Source organism: Girardinichthys multiradiatus, chromosome 15, assembly GCF_021462225.1.
Source record: "Girardinichthys multiradiatus isolate DD_20200921_A chromosome 15, DD_fGirMul_XY1, whole genome shotgun sequence".
Classification (NCBI taxonomy): Eukaryota; Metazoa; Chordata; class Actinopteri; order Cyprinodontiformes; family Goodeidae; genus Girardinichthys; species Girardinichthys multiradiatus.
This window is the reverse complement of record NC_061808.1, coordinates 21,109,984-21,129,527: the sequence shown is the minus strand read 5'-3', so window position 1 is coordinate 21,129,527 and position 19,544 is coordinate 21,109,984. Positions and strand designations below refer to the sequence as shown.

At 39.7% G+C, this 19,544-nt stretch overlaps 1 protein-coding gene across 2 annotated transcripts; it reads left to right on the top strand.

Annotated features, from left to right (window-relative positions):
- Positions 1 to 131: 131 nt before the first annotated feature.
- gnpat2 (glyceronephosphate O-acyltransferase 2) lies at positions 132 to 15,994 on the top strand. 2 transcript variants are annotated; one of them, XM_047388993.1, is made up of 16 exons: positions 132 to 352; positions 7,378 to 7,578; positions 7,652 to 7,828; positions 8,667 to 8,796; positions 8,913 to 9,040; positions 9,477 to 9,552; positions 9,691 to 9,842; positions 10,472 to 10,602; positions 11,929 to 12,170; positions 12,575 to 12,832; positions 12,909 to 12,988; positions 14,158 to 14,298; positions 14,661 to 14,760; positions 14,854 to 14,947; positions 15,067 to 15,128; positions 15,241 to 15,994. In XM_047388993.1, exons 1-16 carry the CDS (start codon positions 341 to 343, stop codon positions 15,291 to 15,293), a joined length of 2,037 nt encoding a protein of 678 aa, XP_047244949.1. In that variant the 5' UTR covers positions 132 to 340; the 3' UTR covers positions 15,294 to 15,994. The 2 variants fall into 2 exon arrangements, with proteins under 2 accessions (XP_047244949.1, XP_047244950.1); XM_047388994.1 differs by having other exon boundaries at positions 133 to 352; positions 7,383 to 7,578.
- The last annotated feature ends 3,550 nt before the right edge of the window (positions 15,995 to 19,544 follow it).

The following is a 19,544-nucleotide window of genomic DNA, read 5'->3' as shown; positions in this document are numbered from 1 at the left end:
AGGGCGTACCCCGCCTCTCAAAATTACTGCTGGAGATAGTAAGCGGGTATGTATGACGAACACCTCCATCTTCTGGACAACTGCTGGAACTACAACTTTGCATTCCAGAGGACCACTGGGTAATTCAAGGGCAAGATAAAGGCTGCTGGTTTCAAGCCAGTGAGGAGGAGTTTCTGAGATCCTGTAACTCTATAGCTAGTTTTGACATGACTGAAACTCTGCTATTGGCCTGAGGCGCAAATTGCTGCAAGGCACGAAGTTTTTTTGTGAAGAAGTTCCAAAGAGAAAAGTCGAAAGTCACGAAGAATCGCCAGCTTTCACGGACGGACTTTTGTAAATAATGGAAAACAAGGTAAGACGTCTTGTTAGTCTGGAATTAAAATGTACTTGCATTCAGCCGGGACACTTGATGTATCCCAGCTTCTCGCTCTCACTGTTAATATGTTTACTCGAAAGGTTCCAAAGAAAACAAAAAGCGCCATGAAAATAAATTAGCCGCAAACGGTGCAGGCTGGGGTCGACATAAGCTGCTCAAACTTTGTTCAGTGTTTCTAAACACGTTAGTTGTTGCCCAATAGGCAGCTATCCGGGTCATAGTACAGAACTGTTACCTCGATAAAAAGTCATAATTGACATTGCTTAAGAGCTTGAAAAGTTGCAGCATTAAACCACTTCAATAAAAAGCTGTGACTAAAAGCTCTATAACTATACTAATTCTCCTTCCACATGCTTTATTGCAGCACTTTGGGCTACAAATGGATTTTCTATCATTTCATAAAAGTTCTTGGAAACTTAAAAACCTGCTGTAGGTACCATTTCAGGCGACAGAAACTGTGCAAGCTGCTTTCTACTTTTCTGATTATACACAAAAAGACATCAGTGACGACCTTACATCTCGGTGATTTAAAATATAATAAAAAAGTGAATACATTTTTGTAACTCACTTGAAACAGTTTTAATGATTATAGGCAGGTAGCCTATTAAGAATCAAAAATTAAATTTCCCAGAAAAGTATAACATATGACCAATAAAAAATTATTCTTAATACAGAAAGGCCAGCCTACTGAAGGGTATATCCTTTGGAAGCAAATCGTTACCATATTTCAAATGAAAAAGCATTTTCAGAAATGCTTTTTCATTTTAAGAATGTGTCTGCATTGTTTGACTCATAAATGAAATTAGTAATCAATAATCCTATTTGCATTTTAATTTTCTTCTTCAAGACTGCTCATTCCTTCACTAAATTAAAATGAAAAAGAAAAAGACTTTTGAGATTTATTTTTCAAAATGTACCCCAGCAAATAGATACCAAAATTCAATTTGAAAAAGCATTTCCAGAAATGCTTTTTCTTTTTTTCAACTTTATTTATTGTTTTTCAGTGAGGTACAAAATAAGAGCAGGAGAATAGTTAAATCGGTAAACGTTGTACCAATTACAAAAACACTTAGTAAACATATAGAAAATATATAGGAAATACCCCACCCCCCCCCACCCACAAAAAGGACATAAAAAAAATAAAATAATAATATATATATATATATACACACATACACAGATACAAAATAGCAACAGCAATAGTGTGAAACCAAAAAATAGTTGCAGAACATATATTTATCTGTCTCTATACATGTAAAAAAATAAATAAATAAATGAAAAGAAACAACAACAAAAAAAACCACAGGTTGCCAGGGGGACAGTCATGTCAGTCTTGACTGATGAGTGTGGACTATAAAATAACCACCAGCAGTGTGTGTGCAAGGTCTTTTTAGTCTGGTATATCAGGAAAATTTATCTTTCTAAGGACTCTAAACAAAGGGTTCCACAGTTCCCAAAATTTAGCAGAGGACCCTCTCAGAGTATGCCGAATTTCTTCTAACTTTATAAAATATAGAACATCTTGAAGCAAATGCATATATGAAGGAGGTTGAGGGGATTTCCATCTCATCACAATCACCCTCCTTGCAAGAAAAGTCAGAAAAGCTAATGAAGACTTTTGTAATGAAGACCAAACAGGCCAAGAAGGTCAAACTCCAAACAAAGCGGTCAAGGGGTTAGGCTCAACCTTTCTGTTAAAGACATCCAACAAGATTTCAAAAACCTTGGTCCAATAACTGTAAAGCTGAGGGCAAAGCCAAACTGTGTGTATTACATTTACTGGTAAATGCTGACACCTATCACTGACAGGTAAAATATTAGTATAAAACTTGGCCAAACGAGCTTTAGTATAGTATGTACGGTGCACAAGTTTGCATTGAATTAAGCTATGTCTAGCACAAATAGATGACTTATGAATTAATAACAAGATTTGTGCCCAAAGGTCCTCTGAAATGGCTTGACCTAGGTCCTCCTCCCAAAGCAACCTAATGGAGTCTAAAGTCTGTGGACGGAGTAAAGTGATCTGATCATAAATAAAAGAAATAGCCCCCTTCAAAGTTAAAACCGGCTTCAAGAACACATCTAAAGGTGAATCTCCGGGAGAATTGGGGAAGGTTGAACATGTTGTACGAACAAATTTACGCACCTGCAAGTACCTAAAAAATTGATGTCTCAGAACCTTAAACTTATCAGAAATTTGTTGAAAGGAGGCAAATACATTGTCAATAAACAAATCTTGAAAAGTCAAAATACCTAATTTCCTCCATGACAGAAATATACTATCTGTGAGAGATGGCGGAAAGGCATGGTTGGCTGCCATGGGGGCATGAATAGAAAACATCTGTAAGCCAAAATGACGTCTAAATTGAACCCAAATTTTAAGAAATGATTTAACCAATTTATTAAAAGTATATGGTTTGGTTGAGGATTGTAGTGGTGAATGTAATAGGGCTGTTAAAGAGACAGGTTTCACAGAGTTGGCCTCCATAACAAGCCAAGCCGGTAGAGAGGGTGCATCTGACTGAAGCCAATACCTAAAAAGTAATATTTGATGCCCAGTAATATCTAAAATTCGGTAGAGACATTCCCCCAAACATTTTAGATCTTTGCAAAAATTGCGTGCTTATACGCGGGGCCTTTCCATTCCAAAGAAATTTTATAATAACACTGTCTAGTCTAGTAAAAAAGGAACGTGGAAGAAAGATAGGAATACACTGAAAAAGATAAGAAATCCGTGGAAGGATATTCATTTTAATACAATTAATACGAGCAACCAAAGAGAGGCCAAGCACTGTCCAACGATCAAGGTCTTTTTCAATACGCGACATTAAAGGGGAGAAGTTAGCTTTAAAGAGATCCTTAAATTCATGAGTAATTTGAATCCCCAAGTAGGTAAAGCTGTGATCTGCGATCTTGAATGGTAGTGTCTACAACGGGTAACTGTTAGCAGGAACATTAACCGGGAACAGCACACTCTTGCCAAGGTTTAATTTATAACCTGACATTTGGCCAAATTGACTAAGTGTGGTGAGAGCCGCAGGAACAGAGGTATTCAAATCTGAAATATATAGAAGTAAATCATCCGCATACACAGAAACTTTCACTTGCACGCTATTCCTTTTAATACCTAAGATATCTGAGTTTGATCTAAGTGCAATTGCAAGGGGTTCAATTGCCAAGGCAAACAATAATGGACTTAGTGGACACCCTTGGCGTGTTGATCAATTGAGGCGAAAGAAGTCAGATTGAATATTATTTGTTCTAATTGAGGCATGAGGGTCAGAGTAGAGTTGCCTGATCCAATCTAGGAAGTTCTTTCCAAACCCGAATTTCTTAATAGAGTAAAACAAATATGGCCACTCTACTCGGTCAAAGGTCTTTTCCGCATCTAAAGAAATCACAGCTTCTTGAGTACTGACAGAGGGTGGGCAATATCTTACATTAAAAAGGTGTCTTATGTTTGAGAAGAAATGTCTGTTTTTCTCGGCACGTTTGCAATGTAATGCAATGCAGATGTGCACAGCGCCCCCTACCGAACAAGATGGGTAGCTCGGTCAGCAGGGAGCTGAAGAAGAGCGTCTGCTGACGTCACTCTGCTGCGCCCGCCGCTCGAAATGCTTTTTCGTTTTCAAGTTCTGGGCAGGACTTTGCGGGCAGACTACGAAAACGAAAAAGCAATGTCTGCTTTGTTTTCTTTTTGATTATGGCATAAAATGTGCAGTCGTGAAGAAGAAAATGCAAATGCAAATAGGATGATTGATTACTAATTTTATTTATGGGTCAAATAATGCAGCCACATTCTTAAAATGAAAAAGCATTTCAGCAAATGCGTTTTCATTTTCAAATTTTACTTTTCAAATTGAATTTTGGTATCTATTTGCTGGGGTACATTTTGAAAAATAAATCTCAAATTTCTTTTTCATTTTAATTTAGTGAAGGAATGAGCAGTCTTGAAGAAGAAAATTAAAATGCAAATAGGATTATTGATTACTAATTTCATTTATGAGTCAAACAATGCAGCCACATTCTTAAAATGAAAAAGCATTTCTGAAAATGCTTTTTCATTTGAAATATGGTAACGATTTGCTTCCATAATGTCCACGTACTGCACAGTATATGCTGTCAATACTTGGGGCTCATTTTGCATGAATTATTGCATCAATGCAGCGTGGCATAGCAGCAGTAAGCCTGTGGCTCTGCTGAGGTGTAGCGGAAACTCTGGTTGCTTTAGTATTGGGCTTCAGCTTGTCTGCGTTGCTGGGTCTGGTGTACCTCTTGACATCTTCTTAGACTTTCTATGGTGTTTACGTCAGGCCAGTTTGCTGGTCTATCAAGCACGGCGGAATTACAGTAAGTAAACCAGGTAATAATCTTTTTGTTGGCAAGTGCCAAGTCCTGCTGGAAAATAAAAATTGCATTCCCATAAAGCTTGACAGCAGAGGGAAGCATGGGGTGCTCTAAAATATCTTGGACTTTAGACTTGATTACAAAAAAGTGGACATACGCCAGCAGAACATGACTCTCCCAAATCATCACTGATAGTGGAACCTTCCCTCTAGACATCAAACAACTTGGATTCTGTGCGTCTCCTCTCTTCCTCCAAACCCTACAGTTGAAGCCCAATCCATTTTGCTTGGACACTTTTTCCTTCCACTCAGTGTTGTTGACTGTCTGCTGGACTGTGTAGCCATGATATATAAACCTTTTTCTTTGTTTTATGTGGCTACTATAATTTTTTGAGAAACTGAACTTCAGTGACTCTTTTTGAATTAATCTACTAAGCTTAATTAACTTCTTGATGGTTCTTAAATTTTATAACCAACATAGGTAAGTCTTCTCTGTAGTTTCTTGTCACAGACGATTAGCCTGGATGCCTCAGTGCCGCACTTTAACACTAAGACAAGTCCATTAGCACACTTCTTTCAACCTATCCCAGTATTCAATTGGCAGAAAACAGAACAGGAGGCATGCAAGGCAGGAGGCAAAAAGCAAGCACACAATTATCTACTTGAGGTCAACAGCTGGTTTAATGAATATGGGTGAAAGCTGGAGAGTACCACACAGGTACAAGAAGAACCACTGCACCAACATACCGTCCTGCACTTTTAAACAGGATTACATTTTAAGATAAAAAATATTGAATTAATACCATTAATGTTTTTTTTTCATTCCTATTGTGATTTAATCAAGTGTTTTACATCACTAAACTGATTGTATGTATATGCTATCTACAAGGTCTTGCAAAAGTGTTCATTTCACACCCCTTGATCTCATCCACACTTTGTCACGTCACCACCACACACCTCAAAGTTTGTATTTGTGTTTTAGGTGATAGACAAGCACTAAGTATTGTTAAGTGGAAAAGTGACTAACATAGTTTTAAACAGTAATTTAAAATATAAAATGTGAAAACTTTGTTGTTTATATGTATTTTATTGTTATGTCTGTATGTTTAGGGTCTTTGTCCCACTGGAGGATGAACCTCCACCCCAGTCTCAAATCTTCTACAATAGGCTTTATTTCAGTATTTCCCTGTAATTGGCTCCATCCATCTTCCCATTAGCTCCGAGCAGCTTTCCTGTCTCTGCTGAAGAAAAGCATCCCCACAGCATGATGCTACAACCAGTCTACATGTGCTTTGTGGACTTGGAGAAGGTGTTCGACCGTGTCCCCCGGGGAATCCTGTGGGGGGTACTCCAGGAGTATGGGGTACCAGGCCCTTTGATACGGGCAGTTAGGTCCCTGTATGACCGGTGTCAGAGTTTGGTCCGCATTGCCGGCAGTAACTCGGACTCGTTTCCTGTGAGGGTTGGACTCCCCCAAGGTTGCCCTTTGTCACCGATTCTGTTCATAACTTTTATGGACAGAATTTCTAGGCGCAGCCAAGGTGTTGAGTGGATCCATTTTGGTGGCCGTAGGATTCCGTCTCTGCTTTTTGCGGATGATGTGGTCCTATTGGCTTCATCAGCTCGTGATCCAGCTCTCACTGGAGCAGTTTTCAGCCGAGTGTGAGGCTGCCAGGATGAGAATCAGTGCCTCCAAGTCTGAGGCCATGGTCTTGAGCCGGAAAAGGGCAGAGTGTCTTCGCCGGGTCGGGGGGGCAGGTCCGGTCTCAAGTGGAGGAGTTCAAGTATCTTGGGGTCTTGTTCACGAATGAGGGAAAAATGGAGCGGGAGATCGATAGACAGATTGATGCTGCGTCAGCAGTGATGCGAGAGCTGTACCGGTCTGTTGTGGTGAACAGAGAGCTGAATCAAAAAGCGAAGCTCTCGATTTACCGGTCGATCTACGTTCCTACCCTCATCTATGGTCATGGGCTTTCGGTCATGACCGAAAGAACGAGATCACGGATACAAGTGGCCGAAATGAGTTTTGTCCGCAGGGTGTCTGGGCTGTGTCTTAGAGATAGGGTGAGGAGCTTGGTCATCCGGGAGGGACTCAGAGTAGAGGCGCTGCTTCTCCACGTCGAGAGGAGCCAGTTGAGGTGGCTCGGGCATCTGGCTAGGATGCCTCCTGCACGCCTCCCTGGTGAGGTGTTCCGGGCACGTCCCATTGGGAGAAGCCCCAGAGGAAGACCCAGGACACGCTGGAGGGACTATGTTTCTCGGCTGGCCTGGGAACGCTTTGGGATTCCCCCGGACGAGCTGGCCCATGTGGCTGGGGAGAGGGAGGTCTGGGTCTCTCTGCTTAGGCTGCTGCCCACGCAACCTGACCCTGGATAAGCGGAAGACAATGGATGGATGGATATAAGCCACATGTATAAATAAGAGGAAAAAAATGTTACGTGGAGGATTTAATGGACATTTGCTAATAAGTAGCTAAATATATTTTTTTGTACATTTTTTTTCATATAACCTATGATACATAAACTATCCTCTTTATTTATTGAGGGTATTTAATATTTGAATCCATGTTTTCTGCATGCACTTTTTGTCTTGTTTTTTTCATTAAATTGTCAAAAATACAGAAATATTCAATCTAAATATTGCTGTCTCCTCCAGTATAGAGTTATAGATAAAGTTGGTCTGCAAGATGACGAGGAGTTTGTGGACATACTGGAGGACAAGAGGTGCCTCAGTGACGTGAGCTTTGCCTTCAGGACCTTTAGTCCTCCACCGTACAAAGTAGCACCAGCCTGCTCCACAGCTGAACTCAACAAAGTTGTGTTGGATTCTCAGTATCTGCGCTACGTGATCAAAGAGGTAGGAGCGAGGCATCCAAAAAGTTGTAGCAAGATCAGCATGCAGTCTGGCTTCTCCCTTCATTCCTCCTCAGGTTGCTGTGGAGACGGGGTCATCTGTGGAGGAAGTGAGAGACCAAGTATGCAGGATTTTGTGGAAAATGTCTCAAAACCTGCAGCTGAGGTTCATCAGGCTGATGGCGTTCACATTCAGAAAGGTGTTTAAGAGAATCTTCAGTGCCATTTACGTCAACATGGAAGGAGTCAACGCGGTCAGTGTGAGATGGGTTTAACTCACTAGATACCAGCCTTTGGTGTCACTCACAATGGTGCTTAAAATGTGTGAATACTTCTAAACAGAAATAAACATGATCTACTCCCCACAGTTACAATAAACACTGCAATCATTTATTTGTGTTATTTATTGGAGGACACACCTTTAAGTTCAGATAAAGAAAGATCTGAGTGTCTTTGTTAGGGTATCCAAGTAAAAAAATAAAGGTTTATATGAAGTGTTCTGGAGTCTATGAGGAGAACCTTAAAAGATGTGTAAAAGATATGTATGACAAGGCCACAGGAACAAAGGAAATACTGTTTTAAATACATATATGCCCATATTTAAATTGGCCCAATAACACATAACACAGCCAATGGGGTGTTGGGAAAGTATTCAATTTTAATAAGTTATAGTAGGTTAAGATAAGACTGCAAGCTAAAATAACCTGCTTTCTTCCTTCTTTGAGACATTGTGGTGGTAGTATTATGGTTTTCACCTCTGTCATTGATTCTAAATTAGTGGAGTTTTGCCTTCATTAACAGAAATAGAAACACAGTAGTGTTCTAGTCCATCTAGAGTTACTGCCACCCAAATGTCACCCATTTTTATTTCTGCCTGTACCTTCCATGTGATTGTGTCGCATTATCTATACTTAGAAAAAGAAGCCCCAGTTTAAAATTGTAGACACCTCAGTTCAACTTTCTATCCATTCTCTGAGGATATTTCAAGATCATAACCAAAAGCACACCAACCATTACTTAATATCTCTCTCAATAAAAAGCAAGTTTTGGTATATTTAATGAGTTCTTTTTCTTTTCTTTCTTTTTCTGCAGCTCCAGCAAGCCGCTCAGGAGAGTCCTGTTATCCTGATGCCCAATCACAGGAGTTATGTCGATTTCCTGGTTGTCTCCTACATCTTATTCAGCTACGACATACCACTGCCCGTAATTGCTGCAGGAATTCGCAAGTATCTATTCAATTTGGACCAATCCATTGTTATTGGAACTGCCAAAAAATTATCCTGACAAGCAGACTTAGTTTCCTTATCTCTTCCTTTTTTTCCTCGTTCATCCTTAAAGCTCTTGCAGGGATGAAGATTGTGGGAGAGATACTGCGTCGGTCTGGGGCTTTCTTTATTCGACGGGCCATTGGTTCTGACAAACTCTACTGGGCTGTGCTGTCAGAATATGTTCGAACAATTGTCAGAGTAAGGCATATGATGATCTGGTGCAAAACATGCTTTGATGTCAACAACTACATTGATGCAATGATAAAACAGACAGCTTTAATCATTTTTTTAATGCAAGGTTTGGTTGCACAAGTTTTATTGAACACCATACCTACTGTTGAGCAAGCTGGTGGCAATGTAAAGTTGATGGAATAAAGAAGACCTTCAAGCTCTTTTACTTACTTTTATTTGACTTACTTTTATATTTTATATTTGAACCAGCATGTTTAATTTTGTTCTTGTGTGAAATTAGAGAACATCCACAATAAATTGTGCACCCAGATCTAGTTCTTAGATATTGTTATACTTTTATGTAGCATAATCATTCCAATCCTATGTTTATCAAGGATCCCCTCCATTTTTTAACGTCAGCTGCTAAAAGAGGCGTAGTAACATTTTGAAATGTGTTCTGTAGAGCGGATTTGCTCCCCTGGAGTTTTTCGTGGAAGGTCTAAGGAGTCGAACTCTGAAGTCCCTCCCACCAAAGTTAGGTGAGCTTTCATCTGTCACCATTTAGTCAATTCTCCTTTTTTAGAGCGAGTCCTAATGTTTTCAGAACATTCTGATTTTTTTTCCTTTTTGAATTGTTTGATTCCAAACACACTACGCTATCTTGTAAATGTCTGCAGGTATGATGCACATGATCCTGGAGCCCTTCTTGAAAGGTGAGGTGTTTGATGTCACCTTGGTGCCCATCAGTATCAGCTACGACCGGGTACTGGAGGAGTCGCTGCTCGCACATGAGTTACTGGGTGTCCCCAAGCCCAGAGAAACCACCACAGTACGTACCACTCACATTAGTCTACCTATTGAAAGATCATATTAAATCCTCACAAAGGTCTAATTATTCTGGAAAAAAATGAAATGCCATAATTTCAGCCAATGTCATGGCAAGTTTTGCATAGATTTTTCTATTTTCATTGAAAAAGATTTTTTCCCCAACACATTTTGTATGAATCTCGGATTTATTCAGAGAAGCAGCCAACAAGCAAGAGACAGCACTTGTTTAAGTATTCACACTCCTTATTGGTCCCTGTTCTTTAATGCCTTATGTTTCACATGTATTGAATTAAATTGAGATGTATTCTTACTTTATTTTTACTTCATTCTTTATTTCAAACTGGTGCTGCTTCAGATCTGTTGATATTTTTAAATATCCATTCACACAGTTCATATAATCTTTCCATTCATGCAAAGCTGCAGCTCTCAAAATGTTTTGTCTTATAGTTCCTACAATAGGTGTCACAAAGATTACAATTTCTAAACAGGCTCAGATGTGTAAAACAATACCATCTCAGCTATCACAACTGACAGCAGTGATATTGTTTATCTCATTATACTTGGTCTGAGACAACGTGTGCAGATCAACAGTTTTTTTTATTCTTACTCTTAGTTTGATTCTCTTTGCAGGGTCTACTGAAGGCCAGCAAAGTTCTGCGGGAGAATTATGGCTGCATGCACGTGAACTTTGGCCGTCCCTTGTCTGTCCGGCAGCTCTGCGAGGGAAAGTTAAATCGCTCCCAGTACAATCTTATTCCTAGGTAGAGAAAAACACTTTCTGACCATTCACTAGTGACCTGCAATAGCAACAGCTTTTAAACAAAAATATTATTTGACATATTTCTTTGCCTGCTTAGTAAAAAAAAATTCTTTATGTGTTTTACTTGATCGACCAACACAAAATATTGCATCATTTTGCGTTGGAAGGAATGTTATGCATGGTTTACAATCAGTCTGAAAGTGTTGCATGCGTGTCGGTTCAGTTCCCCTGAGTTGATAACTTGTAGAAACAAACTTTCGCTTGCGAATATACCTGTTAGTCTTTTGTGATATGTAACTACCAGCTTTGCATATCTAGAGACTTAAATTTAGTTTTTGTCAGATTGGAAGGAAAATGTCTGTCAACCTCAGTTTTCATGTGCTCCCTCAGATTATCATTGGATGTAGGTCTGGATTTTTACTAGGGCATTCTAACACTTGAAAGTGTCGTCCTGATGGAAGGTGAACCTCCGCCCCAGCCTCAAGGTTTCTGCAGCCTCTTACACCTTTTCATCCAGTTGGCCTTTCTTTAGCAGCGTCCATCTTCCCATCAACTCTGACCATTCGTCTTGTCCCTGTTGAGGAAAAGCATTAACCAAAGGGATTTTATGTTCAGGGTGACTGGCCAGAGCACCTTCTTTCAAACACCACAAACGGTTATTATGGTTTTCCTTCAACATTTTCTTTCTTCTTGCCTCTGCTTCATACAGGCCAAATGTGTGGAGAGCACAACTAATTATTTACAGATTCTCCCACCTGAGCTGTAGATCTCTGCTCCTCCTCCAGAGTTACCACGGGCCTCTTGGCTGCTTCTGTAGAATGTGCTTGCTGCCCGTCCTGTCGGTGTAAGGGGTCGAGCAAACATCTGAGGGCCTCCTAGAACAGCTGCTAACCTTTATACTAAGGTTAAATTACACATAGTGGACTAAATTTACTAATTAGGTGACTTCTGCAGAAAAGGGTTTTATTTCAGGTTATCAGAGTAAAGGTGGCTGAATGCAAATGAATGCCAGACTTTTCAGATTTTTATTTGAAAAAACAAATCCTTTTCTTTACAAAGAAATCCCAATGACATACACTTAAAATAGAATACATTTATTTGTTAAGGAACTATAGTAATGGTAAAAGGTTTTTGCTACAGTTTTAGTCAGTTTTATCTCTAAATATTTAGCTCAATCACAAATGTCCAAAAAAGATTAAAAACTTGAATGTACTATAGTAGCTGCCACCCTGTAGTTATTGATGTTTTACAGTGTCTGCTGCCAAGTATATTGAGTTTTGCCTCTCTGTCTCATCCTGCACTCCGTTCACATTATATCTGCTCACAGGGATCTTCCTCAGAAGCCCAATGCAGAGACTGAGGCCTGTGGGAGCTGGCTGGCTCATATGATAGTACGGATCCAAGAGGAGGGTACTCTGACCAGCCCCTGGTCTCTGATGGCTTGTGTGCTGCTTCAGGTTCCCACCGCAGCCTTAACAGAAGAGGGTCTGCTGTTTTATCAGCTCACAGAGCAAACCCTCTGGCTCAGGAAGCTGGCGCTGGATTTTGGGGCTCATCTCAGCTGGCCTGGTGGGTGTTGAATCAGTTTTTTTTTTTTTTACATATATTCTACAAATTTTGTTACCTTTTTTATTCAAAGGTTATTTACAATAAATGCATTTGTAGGCTTTCCTCCTGGTTTGCTTTCATATCCATTCAATGGCCAGTAGGTGGCACTCGTTTTTTGGCATTTAATAGAAGAGCCCACAGTGACGTCACACAATCTGTCTGCAGCAGATCAGACAGATTAGATGAATGTGAGTTGGCACAAGTGCTCACACTCACTTAAGGCATATATGCAGGGGATTAAAGCACTTTAAGTGATTTAGGCTCAGAGTGCAATACCTGAACTGTCTTATTTTACAAGTCTTCTGCATGCACACATCCAGCAAAATTGAAAGTCCAAACATGACGTGCAGGTTACTGTTTTGCAGAAAAACTCTCTGATTCAGAGGTGATGTCTTCCACCCTGGCTCTCCATCGATCTGTTGTTTACCGTAAAGCGGGCCGTGTCTACTTGGTTCGGGGGGATGAGCCTGAGCGAAAACATCCAATAAGCCCAGAGGAGGACATGATGAGGACGGCAGTTGCATTCCTGATGCTGGTTTCATACAGGAATCAATGCCTGCATGTTTTTGTGCGTCCCGCGCTGCTTGCTTTGGCCATGAGCATCACAAAAAGCACGCAGAGAGGTAGGGGGTTTGAAAAGATGTGACAGTATTTGTTTCATAAAGTTACTCATGTAAATGGCGCATCGTCTTTTCACAGATGAGCTCCTCACGTGCTTCTGCTTCCTGCAAGAACTTTTCTCCAACGAATTTATTTTCATCCCTGGCAGATCTTCTCAGGTAAATCCCCTCATCAGCCCTCAGCTCAGATTTTAATTATTGTATATAAAACACTTTTGTTTTAAACTCAACTTTTGCCATACTAGATGTGCTTTAATAATAGAAACTAGGGGTGTACCAGTACATGTAGTCATACCTAAATGTCATAATACAGTCATCGCAACATGCACCTGTGTTTTTTCTGCTTTTTATTAAATGGTGGAAAATTCAATTCAAAATTTATTTATATAGCACATTTAAAACACCTTCAGCTGACCAAAGTGCTGCACAATAGTTACTGCATGAAGTAACTAAAATGAAATTAATAATTATAATGATAATAATAAAATAACATTAAAAGTAACAAAACAAGATATACCCCATTTCAATTAAATTGCAATAATTTTCCAATTCTGGGATCAATTAAGTAAATCATTGTTATCTTATTTCAGCTAGTGTTGAAGGCCAGGGGAAAGCGATACATTTTCAGTCTGAACTTAAACTGACACTAAGGACTGAGAGGACTTGACAGTAAAAGGGAGGCTGTCCCACAGTCTGGGTGCTGCCACGGAGGAGGCTCTATCACCTCTGGACTTTAGCCCGGCTTTAGGAACAGCCAACTAGGGGTGTACCTGACCTCAGGGCTCTGGGTGGAATGTAAAGCTTCAACAGCTCACTTAAATAAGACGGGCCCACAGAGTTTAAACATTTAAAAACAATCACTAAAACCTTGAATTTCATTTGAAAGTCAACAGGAAGCCAGTGAAGGGTGCACAAAACATAGATAGATCCATGCCTCTTTGTTCTGGTCAGCGTGCGGCCTGCAGCATTTTGGACTCTCTGTTAATGCTGCAGGGAACCCTGGTCCACACCGATATACAAAGAATTACAGTAATCCAGACGTGATGTTATAAATGCATGGATTGCTTTTTCAAAGTCAGCTGGAGGAAGATAAGGTTTTATCTTTGCAAGGGTCCTCATCTGGAAAAACTAACCTTGATGACAGGTATTACACTCTGAGCAACTTAAAGCTAATACATTCAACACTAGTTTCCTAACCAGCACCACCTAGAGTTCAATTTGTGCCACCCTTAATCTTCAACATTTTATGGCCTATTTATTTTGTAATTTCACACTTGGAGAGGTTATTTATTCTTTTTTTTATTTCTTTTTTTTTTTGCTCTGTGTAGGACTTTGACGAAGCATGCTCACTACTGAAGAAATGTAAAGCAGTCCATGTCAGTTTGTGGGACGTGACGGTTTCAGACACAGGGCTGGCGGTCTTATCGTTCCTGCAGGAGCTGCTGAAACCCTTCATAGACTCTTATCAGGTGCCCTAACATCTCCATTTGTGTCGGTAGTTAGAATATTCTCGAATGGTTAATTTATTTCAGTCATTTAATTCAAAAAGTGAAACGCATAAAGATTCGTTAAACGTGATATATTTCCAAATGTTTCATTCTATTAATTTTGATAATTAATGCTTATAGCTAATAAAAACACAAGATTCATTTTTTTTTTTAAAGTAGAATATTACATGAGATAATTAAAAAAGGATTTTTAATATAGAAATGTTATATAGCTGTTGATGATATCCTAATTTATTGAGACACACCTGTAAGTTGCATTAGTAAGTTACTGACAGGAACAGACCCAAATGCCTGAAGCACTTCTATGCATTTTTTATGAGCAGCTGATGTTCAGATTCCTCTGTGAAGAGAGAGACTGTGTATTCACTGAGAAAGAGTTCCTGCTTGCTGTGCGAACCCTCGGTGCAAAACTCATCATTTCAGGTAAAATAGAAATCATACAAAAATGACACCTGACCTCCTCCAGCTGCTACATTTGCATAGAAATCAGACAATTTGTTTTTGTGGTTTTTCCAGGTGAACTCCACACCTATGAAGCCCTTTCATCTGACGTGCAGAAAAATGTTTTGTCGGCGCTGCGGAGGCTGGGGGCTGTCACAAGGATAAAGACGTGAGCAAATGAGATCAGGGCCTGAAAATCTGTTTTTATTTAAAACTATTTTCTTTGCTAGTTAAGAAACTGTGTTATTAGTTATGCAGGTTTTGATACTGGTTCTTGTCTGATCTCAGATCTGAGAATAATGAATACAAAGTGAACAAATCAGCTGTGAGAAGAACTGGAGACATGCTTGGTAAGCTTACTATAAAAGTTTTTTTGCTGAATCTTTTTACATTGTTGCCTTCAAAATATCTTTCCGTACCAACAGAGAACACCCTGTTTGCTTTTGTTTTCTCTTGTTGCAGCTGGAAGAATCCCTCCCCAGGTTGTCCAGGCTGTGCCTGATGCCAGACTGTAGTCTCAGCTGGAAGAAATCCATTTTTATTGTCTCCTGTTGGCCGATTTCTCTCTAACAGGGGAGCCTAAGGTGTTAAACTAAAACCTCCTGTCACTTTGCCTGAGAGTATTAAAAAAATAAAAAGTGATACTAAGTAAACTGAAACATTAGAAAACATGATTAAATCAGTTTTTCGAATTTATTAATCATTAGATCTTGATATATTTTATTAGATTTTTTTTTACTGTGATTTAAAAAGTGCATCTAATTTGTTTTCAAATTTTTTGCTCCCTGTATTGATGTTTTTCACCCAGCAAAACTTGATAAAATCACAAATTATTTACAACCCATTTTCAACAATGAAGCTTAATACATGTAAAAATGTATGAAAATGCTAGTATTTTTGGTTCTATAAATACTGTATATATTCTAATAATGTTGCACACAATGGGAATCAAGGGTATAAATAACTTTCAATTCTCAGTTATTTTTCTTTATTTTTTTGATGTGTTGTTGCTGACCGACTGTGTGAATAAACAACAAGGCACTTTAAAATAAACTTGATTGAACAGAGAATTAAGCCAGTTATTGTAGAGGTCTTATTGAATTGAATATGAAATATATTAAATGTATTATTTAGTGTTGTGTGTTTTTTTTTTTTTTTTAGTTCCTAACTAATAAATGGCATCAATAAAAACCCCTGCCTGGGAATGATGTATGGATTTCTGGTGTCCATTTCTGCTTTGTGTGTATTGAGGTTCATGACATCACAAGAGGCATGAAAAATCGAGCTGGTCAGCTGGCGTTTTTATACATTATGGGGTATGAGCTACTTCTGACAGATTTTTACTTAGTTTCTTAAGTATTTGACTTCCATTCCAGTCTTCTCAAATCAATTTTATGTGTTTTATTGTTCCCAAATATGTATAGAAAAAAATCATGCGTCGTTTTACCAGTCGGTTCAAACGTTTTCACTGCAGCTATATAGAATATGAGCAAACAAAAACGGCACGGAAAACATGAATGGGTCTACTCAAAAGAAGAAAATTACTTTAGGCCTTTGGTGATGTCACCAGCAACGGAGGGTGGATTTCGTCTTCACTAAATAACTCTTTAAACAAACTGCGTATGGCATGCTACAAGCAACAGTCTATATTTACAGTGAACTTAAGTGATTTTTTTTTTTTTTTTTTTACAGAAAAGTCTTGTAGCTTTAAGACGTGAAGATCCCAACTTGGATTTGTTTAAGATATTTATTTTAATTTCTTTACATTTCAGCAAATGCAAAACAGTTGTAACAAAACGCACCATAGGTAGTACTCCTCTTCCATATCCAAGTAAGATGGTGGACTTTTACAGTAAGTTAAAACCAGTGGTCAAAGGTCTGCCTCCTGTCCTGTCGGATCAAACCCATCAACTGTACCTTTGACCTGTGGCCAGTTCAGAGAAGGCCTCTTAAGTGCCAGTTAAGCGGACAAAGCTTATCTGTACACAGGTGGCACGTCCACCTTGATGCGTAAAGCGCTGACAGGGTCTTGACAGAACACCGAGATGTACTCCAGCACTTTGGAATTCATCTTTTTCTCGCTCTCCTTGTCCCTGATCCGCTCCTTGTCCCATCTCTCCTTCTCGCCGTTCATTTGGGAGAACAGGTTGATCTGGATGGTGCGCAGCGTCGCCGCCAGGATGTAGAAGCCTCCTTGCAGCATGTGGCAGAAGGCGGCGCCCACACTGAGCGTCGCGCCCATCAGGTTGGGCACCGTTTCGCACACCACGCACATGCCCTCCAGGAAGTGCAGCGTTCCTTTCCTGGCCAGTGGCTGCTGCTGGCCCTGGTGGAGGTACCCGTGTTGGAGGGACGGACTCTGCTGGGCATGACTGAGCAGGTACCGTGCACAGTCGGCGAAGTGGGTCCCGGCCCGCCGCAGCGGGAGCAGGGCCAGGTACAGGTGGCAAGCGGCTTTGGTGAGAGCATGGAAGAGCAGCCGCAGTTCAAGCACGGCGTTACCTGGAGATAAGTCAGGAGCCGGGTCAGCTGGAGACTGATTTAACACTGTGACTAGTGTCACAAACCATTACAAACAGCGCCTGACACTGGATTAGAACCTGCTCAGGCAGGCAGACACATCCTTGTATCCATGCAGAACTAAATATCAAAATTACAAACTATTAAATTTGGAGTAGAATTGACAGATTTCTATTTAAGTTCTTCAACAAGTTTTCTTTTTCTCTTTTTACCTAATTTACCTTAATCAGAGGCCTATAATATTTTACACACTATAATGTGTTGATGTGTTCTGGTGCACCTGTATGTTCACATTAATTAGGTGCACATGTATTTTCTGATCCACTGTTTCTTTGTTAGCCCTGGATGAGATGATCACTTAGAACAACTAATAATAAGTTCTTGGAATAGGCCTACTTTCATTTTCACCTTCTAAAAGAAAAGTGCAGCCAAAATGAGGTACAAAGGTTAACAGGTTGATTTTCTTGCAGCAGCCTTGCTATATATCTTAACAAAGCTTTCAGATGTCTATCAGCAGCTTTGACCTACCGTCTATGAAACAGAATATCCAGAGTAGGGCGATACTCGCTGCCAACCAAGTCCACCAATCCATGTAGCCTCCCCCCTGTCCTGTCCCGGATCGTGTAACGAAAGGAAAGTAAGAAAGAGGTGAAAAGATATGTTGTGACCTGGCCAAGCCCTGCCCCGCCTGTCTGTGGGCAGTTAATACCCAAACATGTCACAGGTGCTTTCCCTGAAGGTGGCCAAATGGACACCTTGTAAGAACTCCTTAGCTGTCAGCAGTCGCATTAAGACCTTAGACCTCCTGCAGGCTGAGTCTTGTCTGCACGCTTTTGAGTCTTGGAGTTTTGTTGAAGCTTCATGCACGTGTTCTTTCCTCGTAGTCTCTCTTGTTTTACTGTAAAGTTTTGTAGCAAAGCAAATGTATCCTTACAAATCTAAATGTCCACGTTCATTGCTAAATTAGTGGTGTTTCCATCCTTAATCTCCTTAAGTTCATCTGCACATAATATTCTCAGGCTATTTACAGTTTCCAGGTTGTGCAAACATCTTTTCATTAGGTCTTTTGCAAAGGTTGGCAACTGGCAATTTTGACCATTTTGAGGTGGACAAAATTGGCCAGGACCTCAAAATGACTCATGCAGACATAAAATGATTAATTTTTAGTGAAAAAGGCATTGCCTGATCCTCATTTAAGAAATATTTTCCATGGGGTGCTTTGTTATTAATTGCTGAATTTGATTCTTGACTATTTGGACCTCTGTTTTAAGCAAGGTAAGTTCATTTGTATGACACAGTTCAGCAACAAGAGAATTCAAAGTGCTTTACACAATAAAAACATAAAACACATAAAAAAAAGTGCATAACATTAGCATAACAAAGGAAAGTAAAGAAAAGTTGGACCACAGACTGAAATTAATGATGTTTCAGTTAATTGTTTAAATAGAAAAGTCAAAGGCAACTCTAAATAAACTGGTTTTAACCTTCATTTAAATGAACTCTGGGTTTCAGCATCTTTGCTGTTTTCTGGAAGTTTGTTCCAGGTTAATGGAGCATTAGTAGAGCATAAGAACTGAATGCTGCTTCTCCATGTTTGGTTCTGATTCTGAGGGTGTGGAGAACCAAAAGACATGAGGGGTCCGTAAAGTTGATGCAATGGCAACACATTTTAACATATTTTCGTGCTAAGCCATTCAGTGTTTCATAAACTAAAACACATATTTTAAAGTCTATTCTCTGAGATATAGGGAGCCAGAGCAAGGACTAGTTATGATGTCTGGCCAAGTCATGCACAGGTGGTAGAAAAAGGAGCAAACCGTGGAAGAAATCTGTCAGCTTTGTGTTGCTTTGAAGGTAAAATAAAGTGCAAAAGATGTTATGGGCCAAATAATATTTAGAGATGAAAACATACTGAAAGGTTTGATCAGTTAAATCTGATAAGTGATCTACCCCAGCTATGGGCTATAAGTGGTGGCAAGACCCTAAGGTTGAAGAAGGAAAAGGGCTAAACATCAACCAGGAAATCATCAAGTCTGCTGTGGTTGATGCAGCTTCTTTGATAAATTGATTCACTTGAGCTACGTTATCAGTTCAGATAAAATGTTGAGATTCACCTGAGTTGCATGTTTGTGGGGATATTTCAGCAACTAACCATTTATGAGCTCAATCATTTAGCTTCCCAGTCGAGGCATGACTAAAAGAAACGAGAATAGATGTGTTAATTTACAGAGCTCAGTGTCAGCGCA

Excerpts from the sequence above, each read along its gene's own strand:
- gnpat2 (XM_047388993.1), top strand. Across the intron at positions 12,989-14,157 it reads TCCCTGGCAGATCTTCTCAG|GACTTTGACGAAGCATGCTC; the intron begins GTAAATCCCCTC and ends TGCTCTGTGTAG. Across the intron at positions 14,761-14,853 it reads TGCAAAACTCATCATTTCAG|GTGAACTCCACACCTATGAA; the intron begins GTAAAATAGAAA and ends TGGTTTTTCCAG.